The following is a 17,370-nucleotide window of genomic DNA, read 5'->3' on the forward strand; positions in this document are numbered from 1 at the left end:
AAGTCCCAGACTTTTTAATCTCTCCTCGTATGGCAGACATTCCAAACTTAATCATTTTTGTTGCCCTTTTCTGAACCTTTTCCAATGCCAAGATTTTTTTTTAGATGAGGCAATAACATCTGCACACCGTATTCAAGATGTGAGCGTAGCATGGATTTATATAGAGGCAGTAGGATACTCTGCTCTTATTCACTGTCCATTTTTAATGATTCCTTACATTTTATTTGCCTTTTGACTGCTGCAGCAGATTGAGTGGATGTTTTCAGAGAACGATCCACAGTGACTCCAAGATCTCTCGAGTGGGAATAGATAATTTAGTCCCTGTCATTTTGTATGTATATTTGGGATTATGTTTCTCAATATGCATTACTTTGCATTTATCAGCATTAAAATTCACTTGCCATTTTGTTGCCTATTCATCTAGTTTTGTGGGATCCTTTTGAAGCACTTCACATCCTGCTCTGAACTTATCTTGAGCAGTTTGGTATCATCTGCAAATTTTGCCATCTCACTATTTACCCCTTTTTCCAGATCATTTATGAATATGTTGAATAGGATTGGACCCAGTACAGACCTCTGCAGGACACCACTAGTTACCCTTCTCCATTCCGAAAATATGCCATTTTGTCCTACCCTTGGTTTCCTTTCTTTTAACTAGTTCTCAGTCCATGAGAACCAGTTCTCAATCCGTAAGAGGACTTTTCCCTCTTATACCATGTCAGCTGACTTAAGAGCCTGTGGTGAGGGACTCTGTCAAAGGCTTTCTGGAAGTCTAAGTACATTATAGCTTTAGTTAGACAAAAGTCTTTGGCTGAAAATTAATGAGTTGTGATAGATGGGTCAGACAAGATCCAATGTTCCTTCTAGTCTTAAATTGTAAAACAATGGGACTGAATGTCACACCTTTGAATTGCCACAACTTGCCAGAGTCTTCCCTAACAGACAAATCCTTATAAATCAGCATCTGTGAGAAGGAGAAATCAGTCTTGAGCAGCTATCCTGAACCTGACACCAACGTCATATTGCTCTGCTATTTGATGAAGACTTTCTTTTCTTTACTTATGAATGGCATACTGGTGCCCAGATCTACAAAAAAAAAAAGCATGCTGTTTTGGTGCATGACATAGATGTGCAGATAGCAATATCATCTTATCCTTGGATGATGGGCTGGCTCCCAAAGGTGGTACTTCAGCAAGGTTAGTGGAGCCAGCAAAATCCCTAATGAAGAATAGTAACAGAAAATAAGTCATTTGTAATTGTTAACATTGGCGTATAATGTAATATTCTCCTATATGCACATTTGTGTTAATCATCTTAATATAACTTTATTGGAGCCTATTCTGTTACGTAGTGCTCTAAATACCTCCTCCTACAGGAAGGGCTCACTATACTATTGCAGAACTATGTTTCCCTTTTAGATGTACAACATGTTTAACTTTGTGTGATCTGTGTTTTTGAACTGTGGTACAGTCTTGGAAAAGAGCAAAGCAGTAACCTGGTAAAAGGGTACAGTTAAAACACGTTCCTTGGCTGAAACCCTGTAAGCCTGCCTTATGCTTATTGGCAACTTTCAGATAATGGCAGCTTTTTCTTGGGAGCTGAGAAGCTGATAAAAAACAGAATCTAATGTACTTGTAAAATATATTACATGAAACAAATGCCAATTCCATACTGTGAATTCGTAAGTTCTTTGGTGGATTATTGGCTACCAATACAATCTTCTCCACATTGCTAGTTTATATGAATAATTAGATCCATTCTTTATAACTAATACCCCTGAAAGTTGTTTTGGACAGACATTCATACATTTTTATAAGCTTTTGGGAATTTTGGCAAGTGGAAGTTAAACAACACTGGGTAGCAAATTGTGGCAGTAGATCAGTAAGAGTATTCCATTAGTGCTCCAAAACCTCAAGCACGCTTGAGGCTGTCCTGTGCCCAGAGGCTTTACAATCGTGGATCTCAACTACGGGCACATCTGTCCCTGAGGCTATGCAGAGCTCTGCCAGGATCAGTGCTTCTCAACTTGGAAGACGCAAGATAGTTTGAGGGGGGCACAAGTGCGGGGCCAGTCTTAGGGCCTGGGAATCAGGGCAGGGGCCTGGATCTCCATGCCACAGAGGTTCCCACAAAGCTGAGTTACATGCCTCCCTCCCCGCCCCCCGGTGGTAGACTTTGGGCTTTGAAGTCAACAGGATCAGTCATGATGGAGTCAGGGTCAGATGTTACACAGCCTGAACAAGAGTATAAGAATCTAGCCCATAATAAGGCCTGGGAATCAAAGTCAATCCCAGATACACAACTCTAGTTACACCATTTGCATAGCTAGAATCAACATATCAGGATCGACTTTCTTCCCTGGTGTAGTTTGGGCCCCTTTGGGCTTGTGTCGACATCCCTTACTCTACGTGTCAACATGGAATATCCCGGTCAATGGCCAAGCCCAATGAGATCGGTCTTCACACACCCGACAAAATCGATGCCTGATCGTAGCGTGCCACCCTCCTTAGTGGAGGGTGGCACGCTACGATCAGGCATCGATTTTGTCGGGTGTGTGAAGACGTGGCAAAATCAATATACATACCCTAAGACATTTATAAAAGAGAGCAAGTCAGTGGAGTGAAAATAGCAGCTCTACTGAACTTTCCTGTGTTGGTCTCCAGTCATTGCAGTCAGTAAGGATCTGAATATTGCCAGTGGATGCAGCATGCCCTCTTGCATTTGTGGCTTTCAGTTGGGAATCCTGCGAAATTGCTGATTGAGTCAACAAATAGCAGATTCTCTCTACATCTTCACAATCACCTGAGGGGTAACAGAGAGGCAGCTAGCAACAAGGACCTCTTCGCTTCTGAGTGAGTCAGGCTGCCATGAAGGAGGGAACCTATGGGATCAAGCTGAATCTTCTGAAGTTCCAAGGGCAGAACCTTGGACACACATTCCACAAGTAATGCTTCAAAACAAACCCCAAGTAGGAAACCAGTTTCCCATTCCTCACAGAAAAATCTCTCATAGGGAGCACATAGGCCTCTGACTTAGCTACTAAAATCATATTCTACAAAGAACTTCTTAAAGATTAACTTATATTTTACTCATTGATTTGTTACTAAATTGACTGCCAATGCCCTTTGTAAAGCTTTTGTTGTTGTTGTTTGAAACAGAAACATAATGCAAATCTGAAAGCATTAAAGCCGGTCAAACTCGATAGTGAGGTAAGATGCTTTCCTCTATTTACTATTAAACCTTTTAATTATTTGTTCATTTGTATAAAGAATGTGATAAGTGGAAAAAATGCAATAAGCTTATCATGTACAGGAACAAGCAAAACTTGGAAAACTTGGATTAGAACTGCATTTGCTCACCTCTGATGTAGACTCTGAGACTGAGAAATGGCAGGACCAGGAAAATGAGATTGTGAGCTATGGACGAAGTATATCCAGCATGGCCCACTCCATGTACTTATTTACCAGGTAATTACTCTGAATAAAGTAACGTAAAAGTATTTGTGGAACTTAAGGAATGAGTGGGAGTTTTGGCTTTGAGAGAGCGAACATTATAGGGACCTGTAATTGAGTTCTATCCAGCTGCCTCCTCATTTTGTATTCTCGTGTATAATAATTAATCAGTAAACAGCTTGGTAAGCTTTTCTACATCTGGATGTTATTTTGTTCGCAAGCAGCTGTTTTAGGACTTTCTGTGGCATGGTTTTTTTTTTTTTTTAACATACCATAGTGACATTTTCAAAGCTGACTAAGAGAATCACACAATTCCCACTTGAAAGGCAAACAGTAATTGTGGAACTAACTCCCTTAATCAGCTTTGAAGATGCCAGTGCTTATGTTTAAAACAACCCAAGCCTTGACATTGACATTCAAATGATCTTTGTAACAGTTTTTAAAAAGCAAAAAAGTCACATTGAAGTTAATCCTTCTTTAACTTCAGATTTTCTGTCTTATAAAAAGGTTAGCAACATTCGGTTTTTAAAAATTGTGAAAGCTGCAATTGAGGTTGCAGCAGGGATTTCATAATAACCCCATTTTCCAATATTTGTAACTTCCTAACGTTTTTTCATTTTGCAGAGATGTCTAGATGTGATTTTTTCATTAGTTTTAGTATGAGAAAAATTTTTTTACAGCTATTGAAATTATTGAAGAATGAAAAAACTGCTTCTGCATCTTGTGACATTTTGCTTACCGCTAAACACAAATGACAAAAATTGCTTCAGACTTTACATATTACAGGATATTTAAATGTAATCATCTCCCCCTTTTTGGGTGGGAGAAGAAATTGCAGCTAGCCTGAAAAAAATCTGAAAGGTCATAACTGACAGAAAATTATTCCTAGTTAGGATATTGAAAAACATACATTTATAACAGAGCAAGCAGGTTAACATTTTGAGAACCTTTTAATATTTGCTTTCCCTGGTTTGTTTAAACATGTAACTTTAATGTCAATTATTGGATTTTATTTATATAATGGAATATTTTCTTGAAGCAAATCAAATTGAAACAAATGAAATTAAAACAAATAGGGAAAGAATCTTTTTACTATATAAATAAATAAATAGAGAACAAGAAATGAATTAGAACCACTATGCAAGGAAGATGAGATAGAGATCAAGAATAACTAAAAGCATGTTTGTCAGCCTTTTTTCCTCTGGTCACTGTGCTTGACTGAACTGTTTGGTTTATCTTGCTTTTTACATTCAGCTCTCTATTTTCTGTTTGTTCTCAGTTTGTGTGTTCTGCCCACAAACACCTATATATCTGCAAAAGTCCGCATAGTGCAAACTTCTGTGTGGGCTTACTGCCCCCTTTTTTCTTAGGTGGGAGGGAATTTCTGATTAACTTAACCTAATAGCTATGTTAAGTAGAAGGTCTGTGATCAAAGCAGTTACTCATACCTCTCACCACAACAAGGCAAAAGCATGACTGCTAATGGGAATGTGTGTATAGAAATGGAAATTACTACAGTCAAGGTGGAAGTGAAACCCTAAGAGATTACTGTATTCCGGGTAGGGAGATGTGATAACTTCTATCCCAGAATACTAAAAGAACTGACACATGATATTGCAAGTCCAATAACAAGAATTTTTAATCTGTCCAATATGGGATGGTATATGACTAGCAAACATAGAGCCTATATTTAAGAAAATTATTCAGAGAACCTCAGACACATTAATCTGTCCCGAAGAGTATGTGATCAGGAAAAAAAGCATGGAGGTAAATGGGCTATAATGCAAAATGGGTTTACCAAAGATAAATTGGCCAAGAGTAATATGATAGACTTTTTTTTTTAATAAGACACATGGTGGTTTGGTTTGGATTTTTTACACCAAAGAAATGTTACATTAGAGCTATCTGGATTTCACTCGACTATTTGATAATGTAGTACCACAGGGGAAATCACTAATAATACTGAAGTAGATAGAGATTTGTTTAAGAATTAAGAGGTGGTTTGCCTACAGAGGAGATGTCAACAGACTGTGCTGAAATTGGAACTATGTGGCAAGAGCGAGGTTATGTTTGGTCTTGGGATGGGGGCATGGAAAGGAGTGTGCTAATACAATCTGGTGATGCAAAGTTGGGAGTAATCAGCAGCATAGCAGAGAGAGTTTTATACAGGGGGGACAAGGTGACCTTGAGCACTGAAATAGTAGAAATGAGATGAGATTTAATAGTACAAGGTCATACACTTAGGGACTTAAAACAAGAATTTCTGCTATACACTGAGGGTTATAGGTCAGGAAGGTAAACACGAGGAAAGGTGAAGCGTTGTTAGATCAAAGGACAGTAGTGGCATAAGAAAAAAAAGTTTAAAACTGGCCAAGAATAAATTTGATCTGGAAATTTAAGTTTCTAACCATGAGAGAAGTGAGGTTCTGGAACAGCTACACCGTAGGAGCTGTGGGGCAAACAACCTAACTGGATCACTTGTTAAAGAGATTAGACATGATGGGGATTGCCCAGATAGCAGAGGACTGTACTCAAACCTTCCAGTCCTGTTGACAGATAACCAGACTGGCTCGATACAATGGCTAAATTTGGCTACGTTCTACTAGGAGAAAAAGCGTGTATATTATATGGAAAAGATGGATGTGAGCTACCTTTGATTCACCTTGTGTATTTTATGTCACCAAGTCTTTACATGGTATTAATTCTGTTTTTATTGTCTGTTGCAGAGGAGAAGGGCTGCTGAAGACTACACAGGATTTATTTCACCAAGCAGAGGTCATTTACATTGAGAAAATGGGAATTAGTAAACTGTCTTAAGATGCTGTTAATAGCCAGTTTGTGGTGTTCATATATCAGACTTACAGAACAACTTGAAGTTTTGCAGTTGAGGTCTTTGTCACATGTTCCATAACTAAGGTGGTGTTTCTTCTGAGAACCAGCAGTCCTATATACAAACAGTTAGCTCAGTGGTTCCCAACCTTTTCAGTAACATGGTACATTTGTCTCCAAGGCCCACCCGCTTTTTTCAGCTGAATCAATTGCTCATAAACATCACATTTAGTTACATTTACTACGGTTACAGTCTTACCAGAGAGGTTTGCAACACAGTAGTGCATATGAGCTAAACAAGGATCAAATGCATTAAAGTTTCTGTTCCATCACAATACGCTGTCTTAGACAGCAAGCACCGACATATTTTCAAAATCTGCTCAACACCATGCTAGGGATGCAGCATTTAAACTGTCTCCTAGCTCCAGCAGGCTCTCGCTCTCCCCCTTGCCACAGCAGGGGGTAAGACGGACTCCCCACCAGCTCTTTTGGGCCAGGAAGCAGCATTTCAGCTGCATCCCAGTGTGAATGGGTTCCTGCAGGATCAGCATTTCCCTTCACAGTGGCTCTGCAAAGAGCCATAGCAAGGGGAAATTGACAAAATTTCACAGCACACTTGGACAGTTCTCATGGCACGCTGGTTGAAAACCACTGAATTAGCTTGAGGGACTACTACAGGTTGAATCTGCAGTCCAGAACCCTCAGGACCTAGCCAGTGCCTAACTAGAGACTTTGCCAGATCACAGGAATTAATATTGTCTAGCAGCATTACCAAAATTTACCCTTCTTACTGGGCTCTTAAAAGGTGTTTAGGCATAAGTTACGGCTAAATAACAGCACAAACCACTGGAAGCCAGGACTGGTGGCTGCAAACACACTTTGTTACCATGGGAAATTTGGCCACACCCATGATAACTGGTCATCTGGCTAACTAAAATCATGACAGATTATGGATGCTACCTGATGAGTGTTCTGGATTAGAGAGGTTCAACCACTATTAAAATATAAAGACAATGTTCATCAAGCTTTGGCATTCTATATTTTGGATACTGGGTTAAAAAAGGTGTAAAATTTCAGTACAAATAAGCTTGCTAAGGGGCTCTTGCTACTGATTAATGGTCTAGGATTCCAGATTAGTCCCAAGGAGGTATGGGGTAGGCTGTACAACCCAGATCCTACATGCACTACTATGAAATGTGTTGCTGCTTAGGTGGATCCTTAAAAGGCCCCTCACATTCTGCAGAATCAGGCACAGATTTCTCTGGTGTGACTTTCAGCTCAGCTGTGAGTGATGTTCCATCCTTCCCTGAGCAGCATGCAGCTGCTGTTTGAGCAGGATGAAGGGGGAAAGCAAAAGAGTGTAAATAATAGAAAAGATGAGGGATGCAAGAGAATATAGCATTACAGGACATGGGATAGAAAATGAATTTTGGAGATGGAAGCTGCGTGGGTGGTGGTAGCAATTCTCAGGGCTGCATACTGGAACAAAGGAGAAGCAGGAGGCACCCATCTGTCACATCCTTGAAAGAGATTTCAGCAAAGAAAAGTTGGAAACCACTAAGTTAAAATGAAATCTCATCACTCCACATCCATGTTCTGAAGCTTCTGAGTGGAAAGAAAAGAAAATTATCTGAGAAAAATGTCATTATCCTCTATTGTGTAATTTCAAAATTGTCTACAAAATTCAGGAGCTGAATATAATTTTAAATGTTGCCAGAGCATGGCAAAGAAATATTTCCCTCTGCGTCTAATATTCTAGCACATTGCTTTATTGTAATACTAAGTAGCAGTCTGTTGCAGTGGTTCACAACCAGGAGTGTGTGTACTCTGGGGTACCTCAATTCTTGATATTTGCCTGGTTTTATAACCTTTGTCACACAATGGGCTACTTAGAAAGCATTAATACTGTCAGTACAAAACCTAAATTTCATACCAGGGCTTGTTATTCCACTCTGTGTACTGCATACTGAAATGTAAGTTCAGTATTTATATTGCAACTGAATTATTTTAACTACATGAATTAAGTATTTTTATTAATAGCGTGCTATAATATTTTTGTAAGCAAGTAGTTTTTAAGTGAGGTGAAGCTTGGGTGCATGCAACATAATCAGACTCTAAAAAGGGGTACAGTAGCCTGGAACATTTGAGAGCCACTGGTCAATTGTTCTTAAAATATCCATTGTATTTGCAAAATAAACTCAAATAACTATTTCTGTAACAGGTTTTTGCTACAGAAGGCATAAAGCTTGCTTCAGTTCTCACTGCTTTTTCTAATCAGGTAACGTATGACTAATAAATGGTACAAGTGATTATTTACTTGCCCACTTTCTTTCTTACGTTTATGTAGAAGCCTGGGTTCTTTGGCTTAACTTGTCACTTACATATATGTTCTGTGATTGTACCACTGACTGATTTAAGGCAGGGGTCAGCAATCTTTCTGAGGCAGAGTTCTGAAATTTGACTTCTGTATGCTCCAAGTGCCAGTGATACTTTTTTGAAGGCATTAACAGTCCTACTTACAACATCTTCATTAATCAGTAAACCCCTGAACTGCGCGGCTTTGAGTTGCACTGAACTTGTGTTAACATGAGTTAAGCACAACTCAAACCCACTCTGCAGCTGTCTGCTGACTGGCTCCCCAAGCTGGGAGAGAGACAACCATGGTACTGCAGCTTCTCCCCAGCTTATCCAGCTGGGAGAAGCTGCACTGCCACAGCTGTCTACCCAGCACGGATTCTCCCAGCTGTGGGAAGCAAGGGAGGAGCCATCTCTGGCTCCCCACCACTGGTGGGAGCCAGGAATCTGACCAGTGAAGTGCTGGTCAGTGTCCCAGATCCTGCCAGCAGAGGGGAGCCATTCCACCACCTGGTCCCTGGCTCTCCTCCACTAGCTGGAGCCCTTGTCAGTTTCCTGGCTTCCTTGCCTTGCCCAGGAAATTTGACTTAGGCAAACCTGCATAAGCCAGGGGTCTACTGTAAATAAATTAAGATGCAGAGCTTTACTGTTTAGGTGGTGTTTGGTACGATTAGCTGGTCTTTTGTTCATCCACAAGAACCATGGCTTTGAACAGGCTCTCAGCTTCTTGGGGAAGGAAGGGCGGGGATGTGGTCCAGCCTTGGCTGACAATGAAAATCAGCTTATGTGTTGCTCTTGGCACATGTGCCAAGGGTTGCTGACCCCTGGTTTAACATCTCAAAATGAATTGCAGCTGGAAGATGACCACAAACCTTTGCTTCTGCTCGAGATTGACAAGCTGATCCCTGTGTGCCAGCAACTTCAGATAACAGCTAAAACCACTGTTCAGGGGAAAAATGCTACTTTTACAAAGGTAAGATTTAAAACTCCCTAATATTCTAGACATATGCAAGCCTTGTTTTGAAATCTGATTACTTGCATATTTCAACATTTATTTGCCCAAAAAATCAAAATTGCTGATTTAGAGCTGGTGCATTTTAGTAGGGCTTTTTCTTTCATCACAAAACAGTGCTGCTGCTGCTGCTGCTGCTGCTGCTGCTGCTGCTGCTGCTGCTGCTGAGGGGATCTCATGCCAGGATATGAACTCCATCCCATTAATGCACCAGTTGTGCTGTCTAACTCAGAAGGAATAGCAGTAGTTCCTCCAACTTACGTGTCCTAACAAGACTACTCTGTTTAAAATTTAAGCCTGTTGCAGGGGGAGAAGATATAAAATAGCCAAAATATAGAGAAGCAGAAGAATTTGTCTTATTTCAAAGAAGCCATTCTACCCATTAGCTCTGGAGAGTTGACTCTAACTGTACAGGTTGAACCTCTCTAGTCAGGCACCCTCAGTACCTGTCTGGTTCCAAATGAAATAATTTGCCAAACCACAGGAGGTCAGCGTTGTCTAGCAGCATTACCAACACTTCCATGGCTTACTGGGCTCTTAGGAGACATTTAGGGATAAATTACAGCTGAACAGCACAGAGCACTGAACCAGACTGGTGGCTACAAACAAATTTTATAGGCCTACAGGAAGCTAGGCCACGCTTATGACAAGTGGCTGTCTGGCTAACTAAAATCATGCTGAATTACAGATGTTGCTGAATGGGAGAATCCCAGATAGGACGTTCAACCTGTACTCTGAAACATTTGCTGCAGTTTAACATGTTGAAGAGAATTTTTCAGAAAAGATATGGTACCTCTTGCTTTCAGTTCTCCTGTAGTGGGCGATCAATCCCCTTGCATAGTCATTTCTAACCAGTATTTTTCCTCACTGCCTTCACTGATGCATACATGGGTGCTCTCCTGTCATTTGGCTTTATCCACACTGGGGACTGGCTTCAATTCTAGCTATTAGTGGACAGCCACAGATGTACCTGCATTGTTCCAAATCATAAGTATCAACAAAGTCAAGAATTGTACTAATGGAGCTTATCTCTGCTTGAAACTGGGGTAAGCTCTACCTGCAAATTGGCACTGTTCTTACAATTTGCACTGGTCCAGATACATTGCCAAATTTCCAGTGTGGACAAAGTCATAAAAAGCAAGAGGCTACAGAAAGGAAGAACTATTTAGTTCCCCCTTGTCAAGGCCTAAGACAGTTCTTGGTTCCAAAAACTTGTCTGAGCACAATTCCTCTGACAACTTCAATTAATTTGCCTCACACTGAATCTAGAACCTTAGCTAGCAACTCCTAAGTAAACAACTGTAAATCATTTATGCATCTCCCTGCTGCAGGCACCACCAATGTTGATTTTTTCAACCGTCTTAAGGTGTTCCCCCCCCCCATATTTCTTGTCAGTCTGCTATGAAAAATAGGACACAATTTCCAAATGACGTCCCCTTAATTGTTTTTCTCCACTTTGAACAGTGGTCAGATTATGCCACTTACCGTGCAGAGGGTAAAAAGATAGTCTTCACTAATGGCAGATGAAGGAAATAGGCACTAACCCTTGAGGAGACTGAATTGTGAGATCTCCTGATAAGTGCAGATCTTAAATTGAGAATAGGCGATGCCATCCTTTGGATTCTGCTGTTCTGAAATATTCCAGAAAAAACTTTGGCCATTAGAGGCAATTCTATTCTGGACTCTACTTTAAAAGCTCCATCTATACTCTTCAATAGAGCTTAAGTTTTTTTCCCCTCAGTCTTCCAATTCTGTACACTACCTTCATGCTAAGTTGGCTCTCGTTAGGAGAGTCACCAGCCTGGACGTGTCTCTAGAATCTCCCCTTGACTTTCTGTCCTACTGACTATGGCTATAACATGATCCGATAGCAGAAAGCTGAAGCTAGCTACATTGAGATGGAATCAGACATATTTCTAATTGTAAGAAATTATCCATTGGAACAGCTTACTAAGAGTCATGGCGGATTGCCCAGCACTGACAAATTAAGTCATTATTGATTTTCTTTTTTAAACAAGTAATGCTCCATAAATTATCTTTGAGAAGTACTGTGGCCTGTGTCATACAGGAAGTAAGAGTAGATGAGCACAGCGATCCCTTCTGCCCTTTGAATCTGTGAAAGATACTGCTGAAGATAATCAACTTGCAATATTGCTTTCATTTGTAGCCACCAAGTACCATGGTTCAGTGAAAACAAGCAATTAAAAAACAAAAATCACACCAGTAATGTGTAGGAAACAAATAGTAGACCCCCAACTTACACAGGGTTTGCAGTCAGGCACAACACTGGGGAGCCAGGAGACTGACCAGAACATTGCTGATCAGTTTTCTAGCTCCTGACAGCAGTGGGGAGCCAGGAACCACACTTGGTTCATGGCTCCCCAACACTCTGGGAGCCAGCAGCAGCTTCTCCCAGCTGGGGAAGCCAAGGAGAATTCACAGTAACATGGCCGCCAGCCCACCTTCCCCCAGCTGGGGGAGCTGGGCAAGCAGACAGCTACAGAGCAGCTTCAAGTTGCGCTTAACTCATGTTAATGCAAGTCAAGCGCAACTCGAAATTGCACATTGGAGGTTTACTGTATCAAAATAAGAGGGGCTGCTGAACAATCTGTATTGTTCATTTTGGTATTTAAAGCCTTCATTTAAAAAGCATATGCATCAACTGCAAAATTTCCTGAATTGCCATCGCCTTAGTGGAGAATTAAAGTCTACTTTGCTGCAGAGTATGTAAAGCTTCACTTACCTTGCAAGTGGTTTGTATTAATATTGTTTATTTTACTATATTCTTAATGTTGGGGCTTTTGTTTTTTTTTCCCCCAATGTAATAAATACGTGTGTAGAAAATTACAGCTTCTGGCACTGCATCCAGGAAAGTAGATGCTGTTGGCACTTAGGTACCAGAGATAGTTAGGTACTGTGGGGAAAAAAACACATTGGCCAGCTGTTTCTGCTAAAATAATCAGAAGTGAAATAGGAACTGTGTCATTTGCAAATTGTTACTATGCTCATCCCTCATTAAAGAAGTACTTTTATTTATGAGTACTCGCTTAAATGAGGGACACACATACTGACCTTTTGCTCACTGGATGAGTGAACTCCCCCCCCACACACACAATTCTTGCTCCCACCCCACAGCCTGGCCCTGCAGACCCAAACCGCAGCAACTTAACCCCCCACTGACCCCCATACACCCAACCACAGCAACTTAACACCGCACCCCCCTTCTGCGTGCCCAAACCCCTGCAGCCTAACCCTGCTGGCCCCTCAGACCAAAACTGTTGCAGGCTTAACCTTCCCCACCACTGGCCTCACAGACCCAACCTGCAGCAGCCTGAACCCCGCCACCCCACCCAACCCACCACCATCTTTTAATCCTCCCACCCACTCATGTCCCCAAACTGCCCCCAGCCTTTAACCCCCACACAATCCCAGGTTCACTTACCTTTTAAAAGCAGCACCATCTGCTGCCACTCTGAGCACTTGGAGCCAATCAGAGACTGTTACACAATCTTAATAGGAATTCAGTGTCCCTCTTACAAGTTTTATCCCACGAGCAAAAAGTTAGGAACCAATTATGCTCGTATAGCGAGGGATGAGTGTATCTCTAATTATTTATAGTTATATGAACCCATCACTGCAGCACACTCTAGATCACAGCCAAGTACGTAGACTGGACACATTCATTCTGAGAGCAAATTCAGTGTGACACCCCCTCCCCCTTAAATATTAAAAATTGAGGGGAGGATTAATTTAATGGAGGCTTGGGCTCCCACCAAGACCCTGCACCCCCCTGCCCCATCCCCTCCCCAGCAGTCCCCTCCTGCACATAGGACCCCTCCTCATTTTTGGCCCCACCTTAGCTTTTTGGAGGGCTCCTAGGCTTTACTAGCCCCAGGTCCCCAAAAGGGTTAATCAGGCCCTGGGGAAGCCCTGAGCCCTATTGCCTTCCCACATATGATTTTTCTGCATGTTAGTGGCCCTCTGACCCAAAAAAGATTTCCCACGGCTGTTTTAGATAGACATCCCTGAACCAGGTTTTCAAGTATGGAATCTTGGTCATGACAGTCTTCCCATCCTGAAGTCTGACACCCAGAAACTTAGTCTAACTAAACCAGGGGTCCTGTTCCCTCTGGATCACATGATGGGTATATGGGCAGGGGAGTGTCATGAACTGTCAGCTTCATTGGCATCTTCAGCAGGAGTTGGACCATCCAGTGTACTAACAGAAGTAATACTGAACACCTGCACTGATGTACTGCAATGTGCCAATAAGTAACCATGGGCATCTGAGACTCTCTGCTTAGGAGGACTCTACCTGTATGGAGGATGCCATCTAGCCAAGGGGAGCTTCAAGAAACATTTTCATAAGCTTCCAAACATTCTGCTTAGCAACACAGCACTTCCCGTTGTTGATGCTATCTTAGTCATCTGGCGCACATACCTCCACCTCATGAAGGACAGAAAACTATTTCATACAGGCAAGGGAGCAGAATTGCCATTTGCATACCTTAGTAGTCCATGCTGCCACTGAAATGAGCAGCCAACATCAACCAAGAGCCGCCCCTTCTGCTAAGGAAGCCAAACATGGGACTTGTTCAGTTGAGAGGTTTTAAGCAGACAGTTTGCAATATAACTGTCTTGTGTTAATGCTTAAATATGGTTTTGGGAATTATTGTGAATTTGCAGAATTTACTGAAACTTCCACAGGAGGACAGACCCCAATTTCACACACTGGAGAGGGTATATGGATTGTCATGCCACAATTTATCCAGTGTACACAGCCTCTTGATCAGTTACAGTGCCTGCTGTCAGGCCTCTGAGCATTAACTTTTTTCCCTGATTCCACAGGGAAATCAAATCTACAGAAGAGGATTTCAGAGATTCCAAGACTTAAAGGGTCCATTGTAATCATCTGCTGTAAGATTCTATGCGACACAGATCATGGAACTTCCCAAATAAATCAGATTATTTAAAAAAAATCCAACCTTGAAAAATTCAGTGATGGGGACTCCACCACGACCTTTGACTACTCCTATTAAAAATCCACCTTATTTCTGAATTTGTCTGGCTTCAACTTTTGCCATTTACCCTTTAAAGGGAACTGTACGCTGAGAAAACAAATACCATTGCATTCATTGAAGGACTCCACTCTGCTCACTGGGGATCCACAGTGCATCACCAAGGAGCAAATAAGACAGTACTCCACATCGGTACTCCAACTATTTTACCACCCGAGGAGTCATAAACCACCACAACCATCACACATTCCCCCCACTTCTGACCACTGAGAAATGCCTTTGACCAGGATGTTTGAGAACTGCAAACCACTCCAGATGCCATGTCCACTGCCTCGAGTCTCCACTACCCAGTCTGGTGGTTCTAATATTTCTCCCAAGGCTGGCAGATGCTAATGACTAATGTATAGATTCGTGGTATGAGACTGGCTTCACCCTAGAATTCCTCTTCCATTCATCTGAGAATCACAGAACTAGTTCCTTTCCAGCAATATTCCTTCATGTCCCAAAAAAGGAGGCTGGATATGCCTTTTACACCTCAGAGAGCTCCATCTCTGCCTGCAGTTCAAGGTTCAGAATGGTCACACTGCCAGCAGTATTCCCCGAACAAAGGTGACTGGTTCATAGCTCTTGCTATGAAGAATTCTGACTTCACAAAGACAGATACACACACACCCCTCAGGTTTCTGAGGTTCACTTTAGGTCTGAACCAGTCAGTACAAGGTGCTCCCCTTCAGCCTTACAGAACACCACAAATATTTACAAATGTGCTGTTGGTTAGGGGCAGCCTACCTTTGATAACACAGATCTTTTCCCTACCCCAGTGACTGCTGCTGGTATCTCAGTGAGATCTTCCTGTCTCATTCCTGCTCCCTGTTCTGGGTTTTCTCAGACTCAAGTAAACACAGAAAAAGTCCATTTCATTTCCAGTGTAGAGTAGATCAGGGTGACATTGTCTCTGTCTCTCTCTCCATTCTCACCCTTCAACTACAGTTCAGTTACACCTGAAGCAATTACCAGTATCCTGGAGCTTCATACCATTTACAGTGCATGCCAGCTATACTGCACACAGATCTGGGGCACACCAATTAATATATTCTGACAGTGCCCCCTACAATGTACTATGTGATGAATCAGCAGGGAGGAGCTGCTCCAGCTTTGTCATGAGGTGGTAAAGTGCTTGCAGTTCTTCAATCACACAGCTGCTCGTGGGCAGGGGGCTGGAATTTGTTAGCTGATCATCTCTATAGGAATGACTCCCACAGTCGCAAATGGTCCATGCAGATAGGTTAGGGTAATAATTCTTTCTTGCCCAAATGGGCCATGACTAAGCCCTCCTAGTGACTAAATTTTACTTTAGTCCAAGTCCTTGAAGCATACGTTCAACATAAAAACCTTGCTCCTCAAATATACACATCTCACAATGATTGAGCCTTGACAAGTTAGAAGCTTTCTGTAAACACCTCACATAACCTTTTTTGATAAATACCCTCCAAGATCTTTGCTTAGTGTTCATATGTGGTCTCTCATGATAAGAGTCCCTGTCATATAAGATATTACACACTTTTTGGCATTTGCTGAAAAGGTTAATGCACAGTTCATACAAGTTCAGAGATGGTTTAAGTAGATCTGACTGTTAATTTTTAGAATGTAGGCTAGATGTAAAGGTTTAACTTCTGTGGCATCCTCAGACCTCAACCAGTAACAAACCTAGAAATCTGCCACACAACAGGAGGTCAGTATTGTCTAGTAGCACTACAAACACTTCCACTGCTTACAGGGCTCTTAGAAGACATTTAAACAACAGCACAGAACACAGAGCCAGGACTGGGGAGTAAACAGACTATGGGACTGTGAGGAACGTGGCCATACCCATGATATTTGGACATGTGGCTAACTAAAATCATACAAGACCAGAGAAGTTCAACCTATACCTAAATGTACTGGGGCTTATTCCACCAAGGCTCAGGTAGCCTGCTTAGGTTATCTGATACGAAGAGCAGAAATATGGATCTCAGTCCACACATTCATCACTCATTATTCCTGTTGCAAACTTTTATACTGGGCTCTGATTTTGGCAGGGTTGTTCTAGAAATACTGTTCACATAGACTTCTGCTCACCTATGTGCTGGAATAACTAGCTTGCCTGTTGCTTATCAAGCCTGGAAGTGGGGAGAAAATCATTTGAAGAAGGAGTGATTTACAGTTCCCTGAGCTGCTTTGAGATGTTATTCACGCACTCTATGCCCTGTCCTCTACCCTTTGTTCCAGGTTATGGGAACCAAGAGGTCACAATGTGGCCTGGACCCTACTATTCAGAAGAATCCAATGTCAAGCACAAGTGTGCTAAAAGTGCACGATGTGTGGAGAACACACACATAAAAGTGACTACAGGAATTGCAAGCTCAGTAATCATTCTTTCATGTTCTTAGAGAGCATATTAGTCACACAGAACTGCAGCCTGGGTGTTCAGTGCACACTCTTACCAGTTGTTATAGGACAGATGCTAGCTGTAGGCTAACATGGAATCACTGAAAACATCTGTCACCTCCAATTGCATCCTTCAAGTGTAAAGAAAAAACCTCAAGGGAGCTAGATAGCTCTTGGATGGTACTGGAAAGCTCTGAATTCTGATTGGTCCTTTCCTGTTTTGTGAAAGGAGGTAAACCATCCACCTCCACAGATTGGCAGTCATATTCCTTTTACA

At 41.8% G+C, this 17,370-nt stretch overlaps 1 protein-coding gene across 4 annotated transcripts in view; it reads left to right on the forward strand.

Annotated features, from left to right (window-relative positions):
- CTNNAL1 (catenin alpha like 1) overlaps positions 1 to 17,370 on the forward strand; it is a 130,219-nt gene that overhangs the window by 112,295 nt on the left and 554 nt on the right. For all 4 annotated transcript variants that reach the window (XM_074987908.1, XM_074987907.1, XM_074987910.1 and 1 more), the window contains 5 exons: positions 3,159 to 3,209; positions 3,313 to 3,467; positions 6,179 to 6,227; positions 8,503 to 8,559; positions 9,490 to 9,609. In XM_074987908.1, the coding sequence (XP_074844009.1) occupies positions 3,159 to 3,209; positions 3,313 to 3,467; positions 6,179 to 6,227; positions 8,503 to 8,559; positions 9,490 to 9,609 (432 nt within the window). The remainder of the gene's footprint in view (positions 1 to 3,158; positions 3,210 to 3,312; positions 3,468 to 6,178; positions 6,228 to 8,502; positions 8,560 to 9,489; positions 9,610 to 17,370) is intronic.

The sequence above is a fragment of the Carettochelys insculpta genome, chromosome 2, assembly GCF_033958435.1.
Source record: "Carettochelys insculpta isolate YL-2023 chromosome 2, ASM3395843v1, whole genome shotgun sequence".
Taxonomy (NCBI): Eukaryota; Metazoa; Chordata; order Testudines; family Carettochelyidae; genus Carettochelys; species Carettochelys insculpta.